Consider the following 21,036-nt stretch of genomic DNA (forward strand, 5'->3'; position numbering starts at 1 on the left):
AGAGCAAGAAGTGCCGGATGATTCAAAACCTTTGAAATCAATTTTAAAGGTGGCTTCAGATGTAGACAACAATTCAGACAGCCAAAGCGAAAGCCTTCTTAGTCGTGCAAATGCTGCATGAATGATTTAAGGATCTACCTAAAATTTTCTTCATTGCTATTAATGTAAGTAGTCAAAAGTGATTGCTTTATAGGCTTGATGCAGCAACCACGAGGTTGCTAGATTTATTCGTTCATTTACATTTTATTAAATGGAATTTTATGTCTATGTTTTACGGCCAGTTTCCTTTGCATGGAAATTCATTTAAAATTTAAAATATGATAACTTTTTATATGAAGTAAGCCATCTTGGCGGAGTAGAATAAAATACACTCTTCAATAACATTTTACAGTGTAAACACATTTGGTCCTTACTCCAGTAGTTATCTTTCATTATATTTTGTATGTTAAAGAAAACTCCAATTATATTTTTCATGAAACTTGAATAAAGATTACCTGCAATTGATACGAATAGAATAATCAACCAACTTTAGTTGGTGAATGAATGAAATTGATAAGAATAGAATAATAATAATAATAATAAAGTAAAGCATCAAATGTGACTAAAATATTTCACCAATTCTAATCAAAATGCTCAATTGCATAATGCATTGGTTTCCTTAAGAGCCTCTCATGAGAAAAAAACTAAAATGGGTCAAAATGGGTGTTCGCTATTCTTCCCTCTCTCTTTGCAGTCCCACTCATCAAAATCACCAATCGTTTCGTCTGGCCACCTTTACTTGTGATACAAAGCAAAAATCAATTTTTTCTTTCTATCCTACTGATAAAGATAGGATCTTTAACACCCATTATCGAAGAGTTTCATTTTTTCCCATAACCCAGTTCTCAATTTGTGGTTTGCATTCAAGAATTGGAAATTTGAAGTGTGGCAGAGTGAAAGAGATGGAGACTCGACAGGGAATTGCAACCAAAGAGGCTTTGGATTTGCAGAGTGTTGATCAAGATTTGGTTCAAAAGATGGTTTATGACGCTCTCGTGTGGAGCTCCCTTCATGGTCTTGTTGTTGGTGACAGGAGTGTGCAGGTTAAGCTTTAAAAAAATTCATTTGTTGAATCAATATTATGATCAGTTGGAAAATTCTATGATTTTTTTTTTTTAACCGTAAAAAGATGAAGAAAAGCTAAAGGATCAGAGAAAGTTGAAGTGCTTCTGTTTCCAAGCGATCAACCACTGCAAACATTTATTTTTTTTTTGTTTTCATTGAATTTCTTTGATATTATCTTTCCAAATTGGATTACAGTGATAGTTGTTGTCAAAGTGCTGGTTTTGGAGTAATTTTTTTCAGCTTGGATATTCTCAGTAAATGTTGAATGAGAGGAGATATGAAAATGGGATACTGTACTGTCAGCGATAATCATGTTTAGTTGTGAGTTGAAATACTAGTACATGAATTTGATGTTGTTGTTGTTGTTTTTTCACATTATAGAGATCAGGGAAAGTTCCTGGTGTTGGATTGGTGCATGCCCCATTTGCCTTGTTGCCTGTGTCATTCCCTGAAAGTCATTTCAGAGAGGCATGTGAGTTAGCCCCCATTTTCAATGAACTCGTCGATCGTGTCAGTTTGGATGGAAAATTTCTACAGGAGTCTCTATCCAGGTACTTCGCTCTCTTATAATTTTATTATGCTATTTATGAAATACAAATCGTTTAGGGTAATAAAACAGAACATTTTCTTTGTCGTCTGCATTCCTTTCATATCACGCACTAGCCTTATTGTAAATCATGAAGCATATGATGTTTAGTCTCTTCTTATTTTTAGCAATTATTAATAATTACACTTCAGATATTTCGTGTGAGCTCATATGAATGAGTAATATGCATATGAGCTGTGTCTTGTTCTTTACTGGCTTTATAAATTTATCCTCGGTTTTGACAAATATGTAACATACAGTGGTAGCTACACTATACCCTTTAGTGCCTGAATTGCAGCTTCTACAGTATACTCCCCACAATTTTTTATTCTCGACTCTAGCATATTTTGAGCACCTCACCATTTGCGTCTTCTAAACTTAATTTGATTATCTTCAGAATATTTCTTTGGATTCTTCCTGTATATGTATTGCTTGCACTCTGACCTTTGTTTTGGTGCATGCAATTTTCTCTTATATGATAAAAAAGATTAGAGATGTGTGTAAATTAAATTTGTCTGCTTTTCACATTGCAGAACAAAGAAAGTGGATCCTTTTACCTCTAGGCTCCTGGATATTCATTCAAAGATGCTAGAACTCAATAAGAAAGAGGTCGGTATTTATCTGTAGGGAATGTGGCACACATTTTTCAATTTTTGGAGAGATTCATTTCAGTCGTTGTACCATATAAATGAGCTAATTTTCCGTTAGATTGTGTAGTTTTAATATTGCTCTGATTTCATTTCATTTTCCCTATTTTGCTTCTGTAGCTCTGTTGGTGTAAAGCAGAATTAGGTAACTTTTTGTTGCATGGTGATGAGAATATAATACTCATGTTCCATTGCTTAAACAGGACATACGCTTGGGTTTACATCGTTCAGATTATATGCTTGATGAACAAACTAAATCGCTCCTCCAAATAGAGGTTAACACAATTTCATCTTCATTCTCTGGCCTCAGCTGTCTTGTCAGTGAGCTTCACAGGTGTGTCTCTGTACTTTTTGTCTATCCAAGATCCACTAATGACTAGATTAGTTTCCTGTTTTATTCAACCAATTCATCTAGTTAGCAAGAATTTTCTTGGCCTTGTCTGATAATGTTGCAGAAGCTTACTCATTCACTATGGGGAACGCCTCGGATTAGATTCAAAAAAGGTCCCTGGCAACTCTGCTGTCATTCAGTTTGCAGAGGCTATGGCTAAAGCTTGGACTGAGTATAATAATGCTAGGTTAGACTTGAAATAGAAGGGGATCTTTTTAACTTTTGTTCTGCTGCTTCTAGAGAAGCCATTTTAGTCTTTAGTAACACGGAATATTTTGGTGCAGGGCTTTGGTTCTGGTTGTGGTTCAGAGTGAAGAACATAATATGTATGACCAACATTGGCTTAGTTCTGTACTGAAGGAAAGATATCCTTTTCTTTTAAATATAAGACGCCCATGCAGGAAATGCCTGTGCCTAAGAGGGAAAAACAGGGCTCTATGCAAATAACAAAAATAATCTATCTTTTCGGATTGTACTTTTCAAATAGTCTTTTTAATTTAGATTACTTTCTGCAGTCCTTGTTTCTAAATCTCTCCTTAGCTTAATAACACACATAATGTTACAACTATTCGGAAGACATTGGCTGAAATTGATGCAGAAGGGGAACTACTCCCTGATGGAACACTTCTTGTGTAACTCTTTGGCATTGAACTTCAATTTTTGTCTATATTAAATATGTTTTGTTTCTGATTCTGATATCAAAAAGCTGTGCACTTGCAGAGGTGGCCAAGTAATTGCAGTTGTTTATTTTAGAGCTGGGTATGCACCAACTGATTATCCTTCAGAATCAGTAAGCAAGTTTGCTATTTTCCTGCCAGTTACAGACTTTCTAATCTTTTAGAAGAAATTTTAATGTTAACTGGTGGAGGTTCACCTAGTTAAAAATGTCAGTGTACATATCAAAGTTTTGGGTGATTATAGTCAGGCAGTGGCGCATATAAGTGTATGTGTGGTAGGCTTGGTAAATCTTACTTGACGTATTAGGTAATATGACAAACATTCCAGTTTCAGTATGGTGGAATAATCTAGCTTCATTTACCAGCTATTGGCTCTTCTAAGATCATGAATGGTTCACTAGTTTTCGCTGAGAAAATCTAATGGATATGTTCTCATGTTTCCATGTATCTGTTTCTATGAACTAGATATCCTAACTCCTAATTATTTTAAATGAACATCATGCAAACAGTTCCTATCTATCTACAACCACTGTCATTCATCGTGCTATATTTTCTCTTTTATTGGGTATGTATACCACAAATAAAACTTGACAGCGCATTGTGTTGCCAAGTATGTGATTTTTCAGTACTCTTCTTGTTCATAGGAATGGAGAGCTAGATTACTAATGGAGCAGTCTTCTGCTGTCAAGTGTCCATCAATATCTTATCATTTGGCAGGCACCAAGAAAATTCAACAAGAACTTGCGAAACCCAATGTACTTGAGAGGTAATAATTTGGCCTGTGTCGTGGCTTCAGTGCTCACTTTTTTATTTGTGAATCTTGTGCTTTGTTGTTGGAACTAACTTTCAAAATGATAAATACTGATGGCCTGTAGAGTAGGCTTACAATGCTACACTGCAAATATAGCTCGATTATGTAAATTGTGTGGTAGCCATTATTGGATACTTCTTGTTAAGCCAAAATTGTCCACGAAGGTTCGTTGTTAAAAGTATGAGCCTTCTGCTTCTGGCCAATCATGTGGATCTTGAATGGCTTAATACTGATAATGATTAATCAAACAAAGGTCATCTTTCCCTTGCAAAGGGGTCTGAGGGAATTTCTAGAGAAAAAACTTCATTTACTTTAGCTTTTTGCTTGTGAGCAGGTTCCTTGACAATAAAGAGGATATTGCCAAAGTACGTAAATGCTTCGCAGGATTGTGGAGTTTGGATGATTCTGAGAATGTCAGCAAAGCAATTGAAAACCCAGAGCTATATGTCATGAAGCCCCAAAGAGAAGGCGGAGGTCCTAATATTTTTTAATTTTGCTCCTTTTGTTACTACTAATATTAAATACTATTCATATTCCAATTCATGATTTATGAAGACTGTTTGATCATCTCAATTCAGGGAACAATATTTACGGTGAAGATGTGAAGGAAACCCTTCTTAGATTGAAAAAGGATGGGACTGACGAAGATGCTGCTTACATCCTTATGCAAAGGATATTTCCTAGTGTATCCCTCACATTTTTGATGCGTGATGGCATTTGTCATAAGGATCATGCCATATCTGAACTTGGGATATATGGTGCTTACTTAAGGTACATAAATCATGCACCTAAAGATTTATAGATGTAAACACAATTTGACTAATGAACTGCCCCTACCTAATGCATTGCACCTCGGTCACCAATTTTTCTTTGGAAAGCACTCACATTCTCAAATTGGAATCTGCAGGATCAAGGAGAAGGTGATCATGAATGAACAAAGTGGTTATTTGATGCGGACGAAAGTTGCTTCTTCAAATGAAGGAGGGGTAGCAGCTGGATTTGCGGTCTTGGACAGTTTATATTTAACTTGATTAAACTAGCTTCCTCGCTACTCCCACTGACCCACATGATTCATGATATTATATCATACACACAACCATTACATGCTCTCTCACAGGATCTAAACGTTGAAAGATTCAGTAAGAGCTCCCAGCTTGCTCAATTAATTGACATTCAATCTATGGAAGGAAGAGATACACAGAGAAGTTTCTTCTATAAAGACCATACATTTTCCATTTTTACGAAAGCATTGAATTTGTAATGTGGGTATCGTGGCATGCCTTTTGTAATTTTTTTTTTGGGTAATAAATGATAGTGCTTTCCAGTGTCTGAAGAATATTTGGAACAGAAGCACAATTTGAGATTTGTGTGACATATTGAACAGAGTAGATGGGAATTTGGATGTTACCGAATTCCAGTCCAGGGTTAGAATAGTATCTAAATTATCTCAGAATAGTATCTAAATTATATCAGATCTAAGTAGTTAAGGCCAACAGAAAGGCAGACATGTTTGGTAATTAACATGCAATAGTATTTTATAAAAGAATGTTACAGCATTTGTATTCACAAGAGAGACTTGTAACTAGTTTCTACAAACTATATTGCCATCAAGTATCGAAAAGAGCCTAAAATGAACCAAAAGAATGATAAAAAGTGTCTCCTCTTCGAATGTAAGTTTAGCTATCGTCTTTCCATCCATGTTCTCTAGCTCGTTTCTCCCACAATGCCGAGAGTCTGCTTTCCTCCCCAAGATCCTTTTCAGCCCTCTCCCTTGCCTCTTCACATGTTTCAATGCCTGCAGTGCATTTCTCTGCTTCTCTTTGGTAGTGGGAAGAGGCTTTCCTAGCATCCATTATCAATTCCTTAGACCGTTGCAGGGTTTCATTGGCTACACTTTTTTGTAATGCAAGCTCCTCTGAGAGCAATGCTACAGTATCCTTCTCCATTTCTGCACTCAATTCTGGATCATGTTTACCGCAGTCTGTGCAAATAAAAAAGAAAATGATTTGATAATTAAGAGGAAAAAAATAAGCCCCTTAAGTTTCATGAGGGGAAAAATTATAATTGTCATCACCCTTTAGATATTCACCCTTCTGGCCTTCTTTATTGCCTTAATTTTGAATTCTACATACGGTGACACCTATTAAGTTATACATAAATGACATTACTTTCCATACAGACAAACACATTATTATAACATATTTTCTTCTGAGGGCTGCAAAGTTCCCTGTTTTCAAGGACTAAATTGCCAGAACCATAGTACCACTACATCCAATTTGCATGGAGCACAAACAGTAACAGACAGTAAAAGAGATGCAAGACAGATAAACAGACCTGTAAATGAGTCATTGTTAGGTCCTGCAAGAAATATAAAAGTGAAAGAAGATTAAATAACAGAACCATGTTCTAGAAACTAAAAATGTATATTTTCAACAGAACAAAACTGTGAAATACAAGTATCTGCTTAAAGGTCAGTCACAGCCCTCAACGCTAAGCATAATTAATTCCATAACCAGCATAAAGGCTTTTCTCAGTGTGCAAATTGCAAAACAAGAAGTTAACTAGAAGCACAGTAAATGACTGTTAGATAAACTGTCGGTAGTAACCTACAGTTTCTAGATAATTAAATCATACTGAACTCACTCCATACAGACTTGCACTTTATAGTCGAAACAAAAAGCCATTCAATTATCATGACTTCTCATTTCTCATTCACTTCATGACACCATTGTAACAACAATTATGAAATGTGGCAACACGTGGATCCAAGAGTGTAACAGAACCAATCGGATACTAAAATCAGAGACTGAGGATGCACAAAGATCAGTCAAGAAAGCAAAATCAATGTGAACGATCATTGAACTTACTTGAAGAACACAATGATAAAACAGACCACGCAAACAAACCAACTGATATTCCACTTCCATACACAGCAAAATAATGTCAAGCATGTAGTTTTCACACCCCCCCCCCCCCCCCCAAAAAAAAGTTTCTAAAAGAAGCTCCACAAAACCTCTTAAAAATCAAATCTTTTCCTTAACAAACCCAAATATGCAAACCACCAAAAGTTACCATTTTTGGGATAGTTTTAACATTTAATGCAAGTTCACACTCACCTAGTGGCAAGGCAAGGCCAAGTTCTGAAGAGCACTCGCAGAAACAAGGACATGAAGCAGGAACAACTGATGAATTCTTCTTTATGCGCGCATGAAATGGTGGCCCAACATTGTAGCCAACCAAAACCGCACCAACCAAAAACAAAACCAGCCGGTAAACACCTCTACTACAACGCCCTTTTTGCAGTGAATGAGCCATGTGAAGCTCAACAAGAAACCAAAACAAAAAAGATAACCGCCAACGTCACATATTGGAATCGGTGGTACTTACATAATAAAAACGAAATTTTCCGTATGAAAATCAGAGCTTTACACAAAGTGGCTTAAAAAAAAAAACTTGTGTTTTCGCAAAAATAAAAAATACCCAGATTGAAATATCAGATGCCCATTTCAAGATCAGGGTTTTAGACTCAAGATTCGACTGCAACTCAAATTTCAAGACCAGACAGAATTCGTCTGTTAGGTCAGATGGGCATTAATTATTCAAAAAATGTGGCCACTTTTGCGTATTTTGAGAAAGAAAAGGACACCAGATCCCAATAAAGGTTGCAGAATGAGTAAGTAGGTACAGATGAACAGGCCCGGTTATGAATTTGGTGTTAAAAGAGAAAAACAAAAAATACAAGATATAATGATTGTGTTTGTTGCTTTTTGTTGTAGTTTTAACGGAACCATCAGATTTAATGGAAGATTTGCGTGAACCAATGGGGGAGGTACAATGAGTCCACATGGGCCAGGTCTTCACATGGTAATCTCAAACTGTGGCACTATCTCATTGGTTAGATTCCGTAGCCGTTTGAGCCAATTTACTTGCGAACACACAATAAATAAGCGAGGGAGCTTTTCAATGAATTTGGTTTTGTATAAGAATTACGAAGATAAGAATGGAGTTCGATAATGCTTTTGATATCCCCACAAAATGAAATCTATCTGTATCTAAAATGTATTTATCACATAAATTGCAGTACTTTAGTCAATTTTAATTTTTCTTTTTTTTGGCCTTTTTGGCTGATGTTGATCTATAAACTAAAGTTTTTCCTCTTAATAAAGCCATTGCTTTGCTTAGCTTGTCGGTAACAATTTTCCAAGTTCTAGTTGCCCAATTCTTGATTTGGATAGTTTGAAAATGAATAGGTTGGTTGTTGGCAAGACATGAGGAGGATTCTACTCACTAGCCAAAATGAAAGTGCCATAAATCAATTTTGGCACCTAGTGTTAAGCCCCTGAAATTTTTTTTTAAAAAAGTTTGGCCCCTGAATCTGCATGTGAAAAAAGGCATGTACGTTCTAACTTACAAGCATTGCTTAGATTAGTTCAGCACACATGATCTTCCAAGTAACAATGCAATCAAAAACAAGCTTCAGCATCAACTATTTGCTTGGTTACAGAATGATGTTCAGTCATACATTAACCTAATTGTTAGCTAACGAAGAATTACAATCAAAAGTACAAAAGATACCACTTGTTTAGCTGGCAGTCTTAGGGCATCACGGTGCGACTAAAAAGAATAATCACAAATTGCAGTTACAATATCCAATACTGTACCCTATGAATTTGGTCAATTTGCTAGTGGGATGCCAATGATAATAATGATGATCAGTTCTTTACAGTTTGCAGCTTCAAATGCTTCTCATTCTGGAATTTTCAGGCAAGAATCTACTGGTCTGATCATGCTTAAGATGATTCAGACGCACAATTAGCATCAGAGTATTCTGCATCATTTTCTTTCTCATCATCTTCTGAATCTATCATCAAATGGTCGAAAAACTCATCAAGGTACCAGGGACAGTTCTCATTCCATTCACCCCTGGTGGCATGAGCTCGCCATTTTTGGTCAGCAATCATTTCGGGCGAGAGGCCCCATTCAAGCATTTCTTGGTCCGTGTGATGGATTGCTAAGCTATACTCTCCACCCTCTCCTAACTGCATCACTCGAGTCTCACAGTTGCCTGGGTTATTTAAATGCTCAAACTGCTCAACTGTCCACTTGAACCACTTCATGAGAAAGACACGTGAAGTCAGGCCATGAGATACAATAATCAGATTTAGCTCCTGGGAAGCGTCATGCTGAAGTCTATTCAAGTCTATGTCCCTCCACAGGGATTCTAGAAAATCTGCAAAAATCAATTGGTTTCCAATAGTATGAGTTACAAATCTCTCACTTGGTTCATTTATCTAATATAAAATAAAGAACACAAAATAACACCTTTGATCATGACTCTACTTCAAAAAAGAGAAAAGAAAAGGTCAATTTTTTTGTCAAGCATATTAAAGGAGAAGCCTCTTCAATTCAGTAACTAAAGTTTGTCATTTCCAGCAACAGAGACAATATTCATGTTTGCAGGAAAAATTAGTCAAATCAGTTATGCAAGTAATATCATTGGGTTAAAATCATGGGGCTTTAAAAATCACAAGTAGCCAAGCAATTCAAGGGACAGAAATGTGAGTTACATGCAAAGACATTCATATTTCTCTCCCTAGAAATTGAATGCTTAGCCAATGGAAGACAGGAAAATGTCGACTAACATGATTTTCAATTATTTGCCTAGAATTATTTGGTTGAATTCCAAAGCGAGCTACGTAGCTCAACGCGGTTAGTGATATTTCTTTTTGTTTGTACTGTTGATGTAAAAGATATAAAGTTCATAGCATGCATTGCATGACAAATTCTTTTCCACTTACCTCCTGTCCGGATCTAACAACACTGTTTCTATTGCCTTTTTGAAAAAGCCAAATACTAGTGCTAGGTAATAAAATACTAGCTGAAGAAAATTCAGCTTATAAAATAATCAATGGAAGATCAGACAGTCCTTGGCCCCTTCTCATTATTTCCAAGGAAACTACATGTGCTAGTAAAGCCCACCACAAAATTCACTTTAAAATTTTCAATATTTGCTTCTGCTTCAAAACCAATGAAAGCACTTTCAGATATGTCAAGCCACCTTTCAATACCATATTTGAATCACTTTTTCTCACTTATTACCCACTAACTAGTTTCATGTTTCATTAGAAGCTTAAAGGAAGACAAACATTGTTCCAAAATATCTTCCAATGCCCACATGTTAACTAGCAACACAGAATCCACAAGCAAAAGCAAAACCATGCTACACGTTTGAAAAAACGACAAGAAACACAACAAAATTGCAAAAACCATCCAAATAGTTCTTAAAATGCTTTCCTTGCTTCTGCTTCCAAAACCCCAAAAGCACTTCTAGAGTTTCGAGATACCATTCTCTTACCATTTCAAAAGACTCAGAGAGAGACCAATAATTCAGATGTCAAATTGTCAAAATGTGAGTTTTCTTGCTCATTAAGATACAGCTATATTCTATCTAAACAATTTAAACACGCAATAAGCAAAAAGTAATTTCACTAAAGCAACCAAACACTATATGAAAAACAACTAAATGATATTAGATTTTTTTTTAATAAAAAAGAAAGTTGGAATAAAAAACATACTTGAAACACGGTCAAAAACATCAGCTGCCGACTCCCCTTCAGGAAATCTATAATAAAATCTCCCAAACTTCTCCCTTGTTTCCTTTATTACTTTCATCCTCTCACTCACCTCCAAAATACAAAAAAAAATAAAAAAAATAAAAAATTAGAAAAAACCAATTTTAAATTAATTAAATTAATAAAAAGCTAATAAAAAGCTAATAAAAGAAATGAACTTAATTAACTAACAATAGTAAGAGTTACTCTTTAGAATTTTCATTAAGCATGGTGTAATCCGGGCACCACTAACGAAGTACCTGAAAGTTACCGAAATCCTGTTCGCGAATCCTGCACTCTTCTCTGACGCCAATTATACGCTTCCTGGAGAACGAGCGTCCGATCTCGCGGAGCGTCGACCGCGTGCGCTCGTACGGCGACACGTAGAAGTAGACGCGGTAGTCATTGGCGGAGCCGGAGAGCAATGAGCGGAGGCGGGCCCCGCAAGAGCGACCCTGGTGGATTCCGCCGGGCGTCAGGGGGATCTTGTTATCGGGCGTGGTGGCGTAGGCGCCGGTGTTGAGGTTCCCCTCCGACTCGCCGTGTCGGACCAGGATGATCCGATTCGGCAGCAGGTGCCTCTGGTGGCTGTGGCAGCGCTGGTGGTTGTTTTGCAACATTGTCGAGAAAATTACGACGCTTGCTTATTGTTATTTTTCACTTGATTTTGTTTGATTAGTAGGAACGAATCCGCTTTGCTTTGCAGTTAGTTTTGTAAATTAATTTTAAAAGTTCTGTAATTGCTGTTGATTTATAGGCCTTCTTGCTTTTCGTGGGAGGTACGTGTAACATTTTTATAATAAAAAATGGTGGTCAATTATTGACTAATTTGAAGATTTGAAAAAATAACAAGTTAAAAATTTGTTTCTTTTTTTTTTTTTTTTTTTAAAGAAGAAGCTAAGAGTCGTAAGTCGTAACATCGGGTTCCCTTGTTTTGAGTGAACAATAAACCGAAATTTTTTGTTGGATTTGGTTTGGGAATTTCAAAAAATAGATTGAGAATTTCGAGTTTAATTATAAAATATTGAACCGAAATAAAAAAAAAATTGTTTTGGCATATATATGTTAATCCATTAATCCATTCTATTTGTTTTAATTATAAAATATTGAACCGAAATTTAAAAAAAAAAACAAATTGAATCATATTTTTTTCGGGTTTAGTTTGATTTCTGCCCACTCCTAAACGCTACATGGTATTTTTTAAAAATTAAATATTATTTTTTCAATTTTCTAATTTTATTTTTGAATTTGAAAATTTAAATAGAAAACTAAACCATAGTATTCAATTTTATTTCGACCTGGAATATTTAAATTTTTTTCTCAGAAAAAATATCAAATTGTACTGATAATTTTTTTGGGTCCGATTTGATTATGCCCACCCATACTTAGAAGTAAGAACAAATATAAATTATTTTTCTTTGTCACTCAATTTATTTTGTTCAAGTTAAACTAAACTTATCAACTTAGGTTTTTTTTTTTAATTGATTCTTTAGAAAAAGAAAAAAAATCAAATCGATCCGAATCATAAATTTTAATTAAAAACTGAGCTAACAACTATAATTCTTATTTGAATGGATCCAATATCAAACTAAGAAATATTTAAATTTATCCGAAACTAATCCAATGATTCAGTTTGGATTTTAGATTTGTATGGTTTTAATTTTTGTAGCTCTATATTTCAACTTTGCGAGAGTATAACTTGATTTCATTATGGAAACTTTTTTTTTTCCCCCAAAATCAACAGCAGGTACCCGTATGGAAAATTATTATGAAAATTATGTCCTTATATGTGCTTTTTATCAAAACAAAGGGTCTCAAATATTATTAACCCAAATGGTTAAGCTTTAAGCTTTGTCCTTCATTGAAGCATCGTGAGGTTTCAGTTCTTGCACGAGGATTGGTGCCTCGGTGGAATGCACCGTATAATTTATAATGGTGAGAAAAAGCTTTTATTTCTTTTTTCTAGAATATGTTATGAAAAGGGCAAATTAGGGAATCACCAACATGGCATCCTTATATTTATCAATTGCCAACACACGACGCGTAGTCATGAAAAGAAATAGTGCTTGCCAACTTTTGTTGAACATTTTTTTTGCCCTTTTGAGTTGTACAGAAATGGGTTGAATTTGATTATTAAGGGCATGCGTGTATGTATATACGTATCGCTTTGTGATAAAGTTTCTAGAAATAGAAAATGAAAAGCTAGATGGTGCTTACTAATGTTGTTGAAGCAATCCTGTATAATAAGAATGGCCGAAATCAAAGGGTGCCTCTAAGTTACGTTAAGCGTAACTTACGTTTTTTGTCTTTTTTCTTCTGGCGAATTTCACACGAGTCCTTGTATTCTTTATGTTTATGGATGTATTTGCCTTCTTTTATCAATTATACATCTATTTTTCATTCTTTCCAATGTTCTTTTTATTTTTTTAAATAATAACATACGATTATCAAATGGCCAAACCTAGGTTACGTGTAACGTAACATACATTCAAGAAGTGAAATATCTATTGGCACCCTTGAATTTTATGGAAACTACATTAATTGAATTAAAATGGTAAATTAAAATATCAAATGGTATCTATTAATCAGAATTAATCAGAGTATATGTTGATAATGCCCTTTAATCAGAATTAATTCTTAGGAATGATTTTAACGGTAATTCTGAAAGCTATTGCATGTTAATTTTGAAGTCTGTCATGTATATTTTTTATATTTTTTATATAATTTCTCTTTAATTTAATTATATAATTAAATTACATGCAATAAACCTACAATTCAAGACTAGGATTAATAAATTTAGGACCAGAAGTTTATTCTGAATTTATAGATTTGTATGAATTTGATAATCATTTAATAATGTTTAAAGAAATAAATAAAACTTTAGAGAAAATAAAAAAATCGATAGGAGGGATGGAAGAAGACAAATACATCCACAGCTGTAAAAATTGAAAATAAAAAGAATTAGGAGGGCTCATATGATATTTGCCAAAAAGAAAAAGACAAAGAACGTAAGGTACATTGATTGTAACTTAGGCGTCCCCAAAATGAAATCTTGATTCCTTTATCTTGTTGTAGTTGCGTATGGAACATTTCTAGAACCTTCCATTTCACGCCAACTTTTGACCAAAACTTTCATTTTCAACATTTTCTACGCCTTGGACTGACACTTCCGCATTCACCTAAAGAAAGGATATTAACCAAGTTGGGATATATTCACATTTATAATTTTAATCGGACTTATGAATGAATGAAAAGAAATTGCTATCTTATTTGTGTTAATATATATATATATATTTTAAGTGGAGCGGTGAAAAATAAGTTGTCCTTAAACAATATAATACGAAATTGAGACATGTGGTATCCGATCATATAATACAAAAACTTTAAATAATGAATTCGTGTCAACTCACATTTTCGGCGCGATACTGGAATACACAAATAACTTTATGGATTTCTAGCTTGTACATCTAATTTCAAAGCACAATTGAGAAGCTTTTGTGTCATTTTCTTATAAATGGATGATCTATTCCGTCGCTTGAGAATACAAAGAGAAGTCAGGGACTTGCAAGTTATAATTCCAAAACAAGAAAACATAAAATGGTGGAGACGCGGGGAATCGAACCCCGTGCCTCTCGCATGCGAAGCGAGCGCTCTACCATATGAGCTACGTCCCCTTTGGCTTTCAGGGCTTTAATTTTATTTTTAAATAATATTTATTTGTTTTTTTTGGAATTATTTGACGATGTATAGTATAAGTATATTTGGTCATTTCTGAGCCACTGAGACCTTTCTGCAAAAACAAGTCTGTGATTCTGAAAATGTGTATTAATTAAAATTTAAGGATCTGCGTGCAATGGTTTAGCCAGAAATAAAATGGGGTAAATTTAGATTCTTTAAAAAATTTGATTTTCCTAAAGTGTTTTAAAAGAATTTCATATATAACACACTCATTTACAGTGATTTTGATTATGATCATTTAATTTTCAGCCTGCATTTTTATTTATTATTTAGAGTCGGTAGGACAAATTAAAAATTTTATTTCCCAAATAATTTTTTCCGTTAAAATTTTCAAAAATATTTTCTAAGGGTGTGTTTGGCACCTAACATTACACCATATTACAACTCCGTATAGTATTAAATTAATACAATATCATGTTTGGCTAAAAAGGGATGTGTATAAGGCACTGTGCTAACGCGGTAGTTGCCACATTAGCTTGTCTATTTTTTTTTTTACTTCTAATTTATAATAATAATAATAAATATATATATATATAGTTTTTTAATTTCATATAATTTCATGTAATATTAATTTTTATTTTTATTTTAAATTATAATTATTAATATAAATTAATAATTTAAGAATTTAATATAACTAATAATAAAATTTTGAATAATATTAATTTAAAATTAAAATTAATATAAAAATAATATAAAAAATTATTACATATACTACAAAACTCTTACTTAAATTATTCAGCATAATTCATTTTGTTAGTGAATATATTATAACAATTGTATCATTTTATTATTTTGGATTATCATGTGATATGTATAAATTTTTATTCTATCATTCTAAAATGACTTTTGAACTAATTTTGTAGGTTTTAACTATTTATTTTTGTTGTTATATTATTTAGAGATTATTTGATTAAATTATTTGCTTCGATCTTTATTTCACAGGTTATATATTTAGAGAATATTGAAAATAAATTTTATGCTTTCAAAAATTAAAGGTTATAAGTTTTGATTTTTATGAAGAATTATAATATTGTTTAACATTTACCTAAAAAGTTTATTAAATTTTTAAAACTTAAGATTTTTTATTTAGTATTTTCCTAAGTATTAATAAATATTATTTTCTCATTATATAATTTAAATTAATCACAAAAATAATACAATACAATGCAATACCAGATATGATCAAATTAAATATTAATACAATACAGTGCAATACCAGATATGATCAAATTAAATATTAATACAATACAGTGCAACACTAAATATTGTACAATATTATTATAGTATAATAGTAATACAATACAATATAATACAATATACAAATAATCTAACATTAAAATAATAAAATATAATATAATACAATATAGTATACAAAATGCCCGCTATAAGAATTAAGATTCACTAGGACAGCCACTTGTCTCCCTACATGACACTGCCAATCTCACACACAGGTTGTTAAATGGAATTAATGATCCAACAATTATAAAAACTGTATTAATTTAATTGTACGGCCTGTTCACTAACACAACTTGTGCTGAACCTGTTGATATGTTACAACATTAGTAATATACACACACGCACACGCACACGCACACATATATACATACATACAAATATATGTATATATAGAGTAAATGGGAAGCTGGCAATGAATCTCTCTTATTGACTGAATGTTTGACTTTTCTTGATGTGGTTACTTTCCTTTCGTTCACTTCCGCGTCTGTGTGCATACCAATACATGAATGGCTATGCCAAATTACAACAAATTCGTCGATATGTCCGAGTGGTTAAGGAGACAGACTTGAAATCTGTTGGGCTTCGCCCGCGCAGGTTCGAACCCTGCTGTCGACGTTAATTTCTGTTTTGGCCCAAAACTCCAGAAGTATAGACCCCCGACGGCTATATCCTGCACTGCAGCACTGGCGGCCTGGCACAACCCACATCGCCATCTACCACTGCGATATTTTTTATGGTAAAATGGTTCCATTTACACTAGAACAAAACAATATCTGTCGGAACCTCCTCAATTCACACTCGAGGTTCTGAACTGAACAAGGCCATTTTTCGCTAGACCATACGCTATTAAGTTACAAGACCTAGGAGAATAAGCCACATTATATTGATTATTTTATTTTATCAAGGCTCTTATTTCACCAATTATTCAATCCATCTCTCCTCTACTAGAGTGACCCTTAAGAGTAAAGTTGACAACATTCTTAAATCAGACTCTATAAGTAAAGAAGATAGAGCAACATCTACAACCAGTTTTATTCCTTCTAAAATCGCGTAAGCTTCAGTAATTTCCACATCTCTTAAGCAAGGCTTCTTTGATGTTGCAACAGCTATTACAGTTTCTTGATAATTTCTGATAATGCTCCTGAGTCCAGCAAAGCCGCCTTCCATGTCCATAGCTGCATCAGTATTAAAGCATCAGTATTAAAATTGAAAATTAGAGAATTGAATAAACCGAACTAATATAAGAGTTGAACCAAATCAAACCTATGTTAAACTGTTTGGTTCTTTTTTTTTTTTTCTTTTTTTCCGATTTAGTTCAACTTTCATTAGGAGGAATTGTAAGTAAGATCGATCATAATTGTTCAGTTTATAATTAGCTCATTTCAAATATGTTCATATGTGTCAAATTTTTTTAGACGAGCAAATGGATAATAATATGATGTATAAATATCTTGTTTAAGATTTTTTTTTTTTCCCCTTATCTTAATAGTAGCGCCACCGCCATTTGACACTTGTATCCACATGAGAAATGGAAATTTTTACTCATTCGTATATTTTAACAAGTTTTGTTGCAGAAAGTAGAAACACCCGAAAAAGGCCAAACTCATGGTAGAGAGAGTAATATGAATGAGCTACAAAGTAATCTTTTCCTTTTTTTTAGTTTTAATTTGTTAAGTGAAACTAGTGGAGGTATCTTTTATGAAAGTTCTTTAGTACACTATTAGTCAAACGTTCTTTTCATGGGTATGGTCAACAACTTCATCCTAAATTGTTTTTTTCTTATCATTTTCTACTTCTTCTAGTTTTTTCTATCTCAGATTCCATGAGTATGTCACTTCAGAAGAGTCCCTCTCCAGCCCTTTTTCAATGGAAAATGTGATCCATTGTTCAATTCAGCCTGACCCACAAGCTCTGCTGACCGTGTGATCGAATATCCCATTCATCATGAGACCAAGTCAAACACTAAATTAATTAGCCTCTCCATATCATCAAATCATATTTATCACTAAAGTTCTCAACAAAACAGCAAGCACCTCTAATTGGGAACCCCGTGCACTAACCTATAACTTATACTTGCCCAAACAGAGAAAATGGAAATCTAAAAGTGATGGGATTTTTATTAATTCATTAATGGGAGATAATAGACACTTTCAAAAGATACCCTATGGATTTGAAACTTTTAAATTTAATTAACATTAACTAATTTACCTATTATGAGAAATTTTAAAATACATCAAAGATAGTAAAATTAACTAACTAATGTATATATGACATGTGTAATTTAATTTAATATAATCACCACTTACACGGTAATTTTTTAAAATAAATACATACGTATCATAATATTTTTTTCTTATTGTGTGACTCATAAATTACCTCTCTGATGTATTCTAAACATTTTTCTCTGACATAGCAAACACAATTTGATATGTTTGTTGCTCTTATATCCCCAGAAATTGTACTTAAGTCCTCCATTTTATCTCCAAACTATGTGAGAGACACCTCACCCATAAAACCCCTGAAGCCTCTCTTATTATGGCACGCATATGCAGCTAGCAGCATATGTATAGCCTGCTGGGACAACGTCAGTTTAGAGTGCAGACTTATAATGCATGCATGCACACAAATTCACAAATTAAATCTTGTCCATATTGCTTCAGCATCCACGTGAACATGCTCTAATCATTCATCTTGTTGGCACACAATGCTGGCGCCACACGTGCAGGTGGCTATGATGATGACGGCTCATATTTTGATGATGATGATAATCATGCTGACCCATCATCTCATTACACCTCCTAAACCCTTGTAACCTCCATTCCCCAACTCTTCCTTCTTCCTCTTTTTCCTCTTCCTCTTCTAGGGTTTCTTCATCTTGCAGTTCTTCTTCTAGGCTTTCTTCTTCTTCTTCTTCTTCAACTTCATCGCCTTCTCTAACGAGATGCAATCTCAGCCGTCCACCTTCACGGGAAGCGCGTAGAATCTCCGGCCTGTCAATCCTAACCTCAGTTAACTCTAGCCTCCCATCAGTCCTCACAGACCGGAGATAGAAACTAGGCTGACCGTTCCTGTTTAAAGACGAAAGCGGCGGAGGAAATTTCTTGGCCTCCTTCCTCTCACCACCACCCCCCCTACCATGACGGTAATCTTTTCTCCATCTGGCCTTACTCGAAGACTGATTAGACATCTCCTCCATCTGATGATCGTCGGCTGTCCTTTCATCAGAGCTCTCAAACCCCAGACTCTCAGTGCACGACATGAGCCCGTCGACGCCTCCGCCCATATAATCAATGAAACCTATGCCCCCAGGGTCTTTCTTGGAAAACACAGATGGTGAACAAAAGAGAGGGCTTCTTGTTGTTGTTGTTGCCGGCTGTGGGGAAGGCAAGAGCTTGGAAAACACGGATGATTCAATGACGTTATAAGGGCTAGTGGGTCTACAGGCATCATCACCGGCGCCGGGGTGTTTATTGTACGAAGAAGAAAAGTTGCTGTTGTAGTTGCAGTTGTTGCTGTCGTCATCCATTGTGTTTGTTAAGCCGACGAATGAGTGAACACTCTTTTTACAAAGACTCGTCATTACGTTGATTTGGGGATGAAATAAAGACAGAAATTGAACATATATGTGTGTGTATATATATATACACACACACACAAACACAAAAGAAAAATGAGGAGATTAAATATTCAAACTTTTGGGAAAGGGAGAGAAAGGGATGAGGGTATTAATAATATCCTCACGCCAAAGATAGAGGAGACAAATGGCGAAGCGAGTGCCAACGTGAACGCCTGAGCTGGAGTGATAGATTAGATCCCAATCGAGGAAACGGTGCTTGGTCCCACCAATTATGGCCTAAAACTTCGCTTCATTATCTGTCCATTTTACATTAATATTTACTAAATATGTATATGTATATGGTTCTTTGATTTATCATTTTATCTACCTGTTTTTCTTTTTTAGTTCTTTTTTTTTCCCCTGTTGTTGGGTGAGTCAATTAAGGAAATTTAAAGATTGAGTGCTTTGAAGTGAGTGATAGATATATATCACAGGTAGGTAGCTAGCTGAATTTTAGTTTCTTTTGAGGCTGGCGTGCAGTTGCATGGCATCACATGAGTTGGCATGCGCATGGTTGTAATTACCATATATAATAAATTGTGTCGTCATTCATTTCAATTGTGTATATATGGTTCATAATTTTGGTAATTATAAGAAGGTTACGCGTGTGAATTTTAATCTCGTATATTAGTTTGTAAAATATTGCTAATGTATCATGTACACAAAATTTGTTTTTAATGGGTGCATGATTACTAATTTGGAGTTCAAAGTTTTCTTCTGGAATTATTATTATGTGGCTGTCGACAAGTCTATATGGATTTCAGCAAGAATTGACTGACTGGCTATATAACCAAGCCGCATATGGAGAATTTAATTGCAATCATTGGGGTTCAATTAATGACAATTTAATTACAATAATTGGGGTTCATTTTATAATTAATTTATTATAATACTAATACAAAACGGCCATGCCAATGGATTGAGTAACTAATTTGAGTACTCAAATGAAGGTAGATGATTGGAGCTCAAATTAAACTATTCCATATCTTTCCATTGGTCAGTGTAAAGGGCAGCGATTAATTCATTGGTAGAGGCATATGGACACGAAGTGAAGATGAAGAATGAAACAAGATTGCATATAGAAAAGACAAAAAGAGAAGAGAGGAAACATCATATTCTTTGCAAGTTGGTAAGGAAAAGGTCATCTTCCTCAAAATGGGCAAAGTAGGCATCCGGTGCATTGAAGGGTGCATGCCAGAGCTGAGGCTAAAAGCCGGGCAAGATTTTGTGACGCATATTGGCTGGCGGTGGCCTGCATGGACCAGCTATCAATATTATAAATGGATTTTGCCAGCTGCTGCTTTTAGATTCTATATCGTACACGGTACACCATAAAATATTGTAACTTGAAAGGTATACAGCAAGCTAGATTGTATAAGCTGGTAAGTTTGAAATTAAGGTGAAGCTTTTAAATAAAATGAAAAAACAATTATAGAAATGACTTAAAATTAGTGTCAATTACTTAAAATTATTGTCAATTTATAACCAAAGATCATTTTAGATAATGTCTCTAATTAATACAATGTCGATAGATGTTACCGATCATAACGGGAGGAGAAACATTAAGATCGGGGTGCCACAACGCCAGCAGAATATTTAAAAAAAAAAATTGGGATTTT

At 34.3% G+C, this 21,036-nt stretch overlaps 4 protein-coding genes and 2 non-coding genes across 8 annotated transcripts; 2 read left to right on the plus strand and 4 right to left on the minus strand.

Annotated features, from left to right (window-relative positions):
- The first annotated feature begins 588 nt into the window (after positions 1–588).
- On the plus strand, positions 589–5,552 carry LOC18043127 (glutathione synthetase, chloroplastic). 2 transcript variants are annotated; one of them, XM_024184157.1, is made up of 12 exons: positions 589–1,082; positions 1,486–1,655; positions 2,224–2,299; positions 2,541–2,671; positions 2,793–2,915; positions 3,013–3,093; positions 3,280–3,360; positions 3,449–3,518; positions 4,050–4,171; positions 4,533–4,690; positions 4,795–4,987; positions 5,124–5,552. In XM_024184157.1, exons 1-12 carry the CDS (start codon positions 672–674, stop codon positions 5,245–5,247), a joined length of 1,740 nt encoding a protein of 579 aa, XP_024039925.1. In that variant the 5' UTR covers positions 589–671; the 3' UTR covers positions 5,248–5,552. The 2 variants fall into 2 exon arrangements, with proteins under 2 accessions (XP_024039925.1, XP_006433193.2); XM_006433130.2 differs by having other exon boundaries at positions 4,551–4,690.
- An 80-nt stretch (positions 5,553–5,632) lies between these two features.
- LOC18041177 lies at positions 5,633–8,088 on the minus strand. Of its 2 annotated transcripts, XM_006433131.2 has the most exons (3): positions 7,333–8,086; positions 6,551–6,574; positions 5,633–6,197 (listed from the first exon to the last, which is right to left on the minus strand). In XM_006433131.2, exons 1-3 carry the CDS (start codon positions 7,529–7,531, stop codon positions 5,893–5,895), a joined length of 528 nt encoding a protein of 175 aa, XP_006433194.1. In that variant the 5' UTR covers positions 7,532–8,086; the 3' UTR covers positions 5,633–5,892. The 2 variants fall into 2 exon arrangements, with proteins under 2 accessions (XP_006433194.1, XP_024039926.1); XM_024184158.1 differs by lacking the exon at positions 6,551–6,574 and having other exon boundaries at positions 7,333–8,088.
- Positions 8,089–8,668: 580 nt separating this feature from the next.
- Positions 8,669–11,618, minus strand: LOC18042904 (phosphoglycerate mutase-like protein AT74). The gene is made up of 3 exons (XM_006433132.2): positions 11,088–11,618; positions 10,792–10,900; positions 8,669–9,446 (listed from the first exon to the last, which is right to left on the minus strand). The coding sequence occupies exons 1-3, from the start codon at positions 11,445–11,447 to the stop codon at positions 9,007–9,009; spliced, it is 909 nt and encodes a 302-aa protein (XP_006433195.1). The 5' UTR covers positions 11,448–11,618; the 3' UTR covers positions 8,669–9,006.
- A 2,810-nt stretch (positions 11,619–14,428) lies between these two features.
- Positions 14,429–14,501, minus strand: TRNAA-CGC. Its single transcript has one exon. It is a non-coding gene; the product is annotated as a tRNA-Ala (tRNA).
- Positions 14,502–16,334: 1,833 nt separating this feature from the next.
- On the plus strand, positions 16,335–16,416 carry TRNAS-UGA. Its single transcript has one exon. It is a non-coding gene; the product is annotated as a tRNA-Ser (tRNA).
- A 1,757-nt stretch (positions 16,417–18,173) lies between these two features.
- LOC18042905 (protein FANTASTIC FOUR 2) lies at positions 18,174–19,411 on the minus strand. The gene has a single exon (XM_024184628.1). The coding sequence runs from the start codon at positions 19,379–19,381 to the stop codon at positions 18,488–18,490; it is 894 nt and encodes a 297-aa protein (XP_024040396.1). The 5' UTR covers positions 19,382–19,411; the 3' UTR covers positions 18,174–18,487.
- Between the last annotated feature and the right edge of the window lie 1,625 nt (positions 19,412–21,036).

The sequence above is a fragment of the Citrus clementina genome, unplaced genomic scaffold (genome assembly GCF_000493195.1).
Source record: "Citrus clementina cultivar Clemenules unplaced genomic scaffold, Citrus_clementina_v1.0 scaffold_5, whole genome shotgun sequence".
Taxonomy (NCBI): Eukaryota; Viridiplantae; Streptophyta; class Magnoliopsida; order Sapindales; family Rutaceae; genus Citrus; species Citrus x clementina.